The sequence below is a fragment of the Amphimedon queenslandica genome, unplaced genomic scaffold (assembly GCF_000090795.2).
Source record: "Amphimedon queenslandica unplaced genomic scaffold, v1.1 AMPQUscaffold_8983_Cont19078, whole genome shotgun sequence".
Lineage (NCBI taxonomy): Eukaryota > Metazoa > Porifera > Demospongiae > Haplosclerida > Niphatidae > Amphimedon > Amphimedon queenslandica.
Window position 1 is genome coordinate 1 of NW_003550745.1, and position 3,019 is coordinate 3,019.

Sequence of the window (3,019 nt, forward strand, 5' to 3'; positions counted from 1 at the left end):
AGGTTATAAAACCGAATAGAAATCCAAAGGGGAATAAGTTCAGAATAATTCCAATCCCTGATGACATCAGAGAAGATGATTATCACAATTTGTCTGGTTATGGTGTTTCAGTTGCTGTCATTGACCAGGAATTTTCTCCTAAAGATAGATCTAATAGTGAAGAAATAAACAAAGAGAAAGAATATCATGGCAAAGAGAAAAACAAAGAGAAAGAATGTCATGGCAAAGAAATAAACAAAGAGAAAGAATATCATGGAGAAATGTGCTTTAAAGTCATTGAGAATATTGCTCCAGATGCTATTATCAAAAAAATATTAGATGATGGAGCTATTGTCTTTAGCATAAAAAAATGTCTGGGAGAGAGTTCACTCATTAGTCTGGAAGAGAGTCCACCCATTAGTCTGGAAGAGAATCCACCTGTTAGTCTGGAAGAGAGTCCACCCATTAGTCTGGAAGAGAGTTCATCTGTTTGTCTGGAAGAGAGTCAACCTATTGGCATCATATCTTGTTCAATGGGGACAGAGTCATTTGATCTGCACGTCTGCAAAGCAGTTAATGAAGCAATAGCTAAGGGAAAGATTGTAGTCTTCTCTGCTGGAAATAAAGGACAAAAGTCTCGCAATTCAATCCTCTATCCAGGTCGTATTGGTAATGTTCTTGTGATAGGAGGCCAGGATCCCTATAACAGCCACCTCAGCTTTAGTTCTGTTGGAAAGGAAATTGATTTTTTAGCACCTGCTGAATATGGCGGTCATAAGGGAACATCATATGCTGCTCCAGCTATTGCTGGGCACATAGCACTTCTATTAGAGTTCATTAAGAAAATGTCCGAGGAAGACTATCGTATTATTGCATGGTCATATGATTCCAACTTAAAGAAGTACAGATGGCAAGAAATATCAATATGGAAAGCTGCTCATAATGTTTTTGCCGTTCGTGATCTTTTAAAGCTCTTTGTATCTAAACCACAGCCTCATTCGGAGGTCTCAGGATTTGGCTGCATTGATTTTTTGGTCCTCTTTCCTACTTATCGTGTGGGACCCGACATTGATGTGACCAGTTTCATTGCAGCACAAGCCAGAAAGCAGATACACAATAGGCTCCAGCTCTTTTACTGTAGACACCCTAAGTCTGTTATGATTAATATGTACTCTTTAGCACTTTTATTTAGTAATATGCACATTTAACAACTTAATAGTATTTTTCTAGCTATTGGTTATTGTACACTATTAATACTGTCCCCCAGTTCATTATTACTGTGCAATGATTGTGTTGTTACTATTATGAAAATTAGTTTCAGAAACTATTCAATCAAAAAATTGCGTTAGTAGTGGTTGCTATAAAAACAATTAAAAATGACAGCATACAGTACATGCACTGAAACAGATTAGTATCTATGAAAAATAAATGTTATATAAATCATGAGTTGGCCAATCACAAAGTAAAAATCAAAGAAGTAAAAATGTCAATGATAATAGTAATAGTTACGAGTTAAAAATGTGTAATATTTATACCTAAATACACAAAAGTCAACTGCTAAAACAGTAAAACTCCACTACACCAATAATAATAATTATTGTCTTTGAGCTGGTGTGAAGGCCTCATCTGGCACTCTCTCTGCTCCAACCTCCTGTAGATATACCTCCCAAGTAAACCGACCATGCCGACCTATAAAGAAACCAAAATAACAAAGCTCATTGTTGTAGCTATTATATTAAGTGAAAATATTAGAAAGCTTCTTGTCATACTACAGTAATTATTATTATTTTGTTAATATCTTACCATGAGGTGGTTGAAGGTGTATTCCTTTATTAGCACACCAGCCTATCGGGTGGATATCAACTGTATCCGGATCACACCAGTAGTCGTACCGGTTTGACCAGCCATCAAAATGAATGAGTAATTTATTATCGTTAATATCAGTTATTGTAGCTACACAAATGAGGGCAGGATTGGCTCTGTCTTTAGCTTCTAGTCTCATACCAACTCGGAATAATCTTAGCTGGTTCCTGTTACCTGATGGGGCAACACCCAGCTGCAACTATATTGAACAGAAATAAAAATTAAATCAGAACACTGAAGTAATGATTTCACGGTATTTTTCAGATTATTACGCCAATTTCCAAGGCTAATAGCCTATGGTTAAAAAAAATTAGTCTAAAAAATTACCCCCAATTTTTATTATATTTTTTGATATATATTGATCAATTCCGATTCCGACTTCAATTTTTCATGTTATGGCCATTTAAAAAAATCACCAAAATTCTGAAAAATACCCAAGGCTATAGCCCATGGTTTTTTCAAAAAAATGGCTCCGAAATCACCCCCAATTTTTATTACATTTTCTGATACATATTGATGTTCTTATGCCATGTAGAAAGTTTAAACCAATTCTGACTTCAATTTTTCAAGATATGGCCATTTTAAAAAATCACCAATATTCTGAAAAATACCCAAGGCTATAGCCCATGGTTTTTTCAAAAAAATGGCTCCAAAATCACTCCCAATTTTTATTACATTTTCTGATACATATTGATGTCCTTATGCCATGTAGAAAGTTTGAGCCGATTCCGACTTCAATTTTTCGAGTTATGGCTATTTTTAAAAATATGCCATTTTCTGAAAAATACTCAAGGCTATAGCCCATGATTTTTTGAGAAAAATGGTTCCAAAATCACCCTCAATTTTTATTAGATTTTCTGATACATATTGATGTCCTTATGCCATGTAGAAAGTTTAAGCCGATTCCGACTTCAATTTTTCAAGTTATGGCCATTTTAAAAAATCACAAAAATTCTAAAAAATACCCAAGGCTATATATAGCCCATGGTTTTTTCCAAAAAATGGCTCTGAAATCACCCCCAATTTTTATTACATTTTCTGATACATATTGATGTCCTTATGCTATGTAGAAAATTTGAGCCGATTCCGACTTCAATTTTTCGAGTTATGGCCATTTTAAAAAATATGCCATTTTCTGAAAAATACCCAAGGCTATAGCCCATGGTTTTTTTCTAAA

At 34.5% G+C, this 3,019-nt stretch overlaps 1 protein-coding gene across 1 annotated transcript; it reads right to left on the bottom strand.

The window, feature by feature from the left end:
* Positions 1-1,408: 1,408 nt before the first annotated feature.
* Positions 1,409-2,169, bottom strand: LOC109591086 (lethal(3)malignant brain tumor-like protein 1). Its single transcript, XM_020006892.1, has 2 exons — positions 1,783-2,169; positions 1,409-1,668 (listed from the first exon to the last, which is right to left on the bottom strand). Exons 1-2 carry the CDS (start codon positions 1,979-1,981, stop codon positions 1,574-1,576), a joined length of 294 nt encoding a protein of 97 aa, XP_019862451.1. The 5' UTR covers positions 1,982-2,169; the 3' UTR covers positions 1,409-1,573.
* Positions 2,170-3,019: the final 850 nt, after the last annotated feature.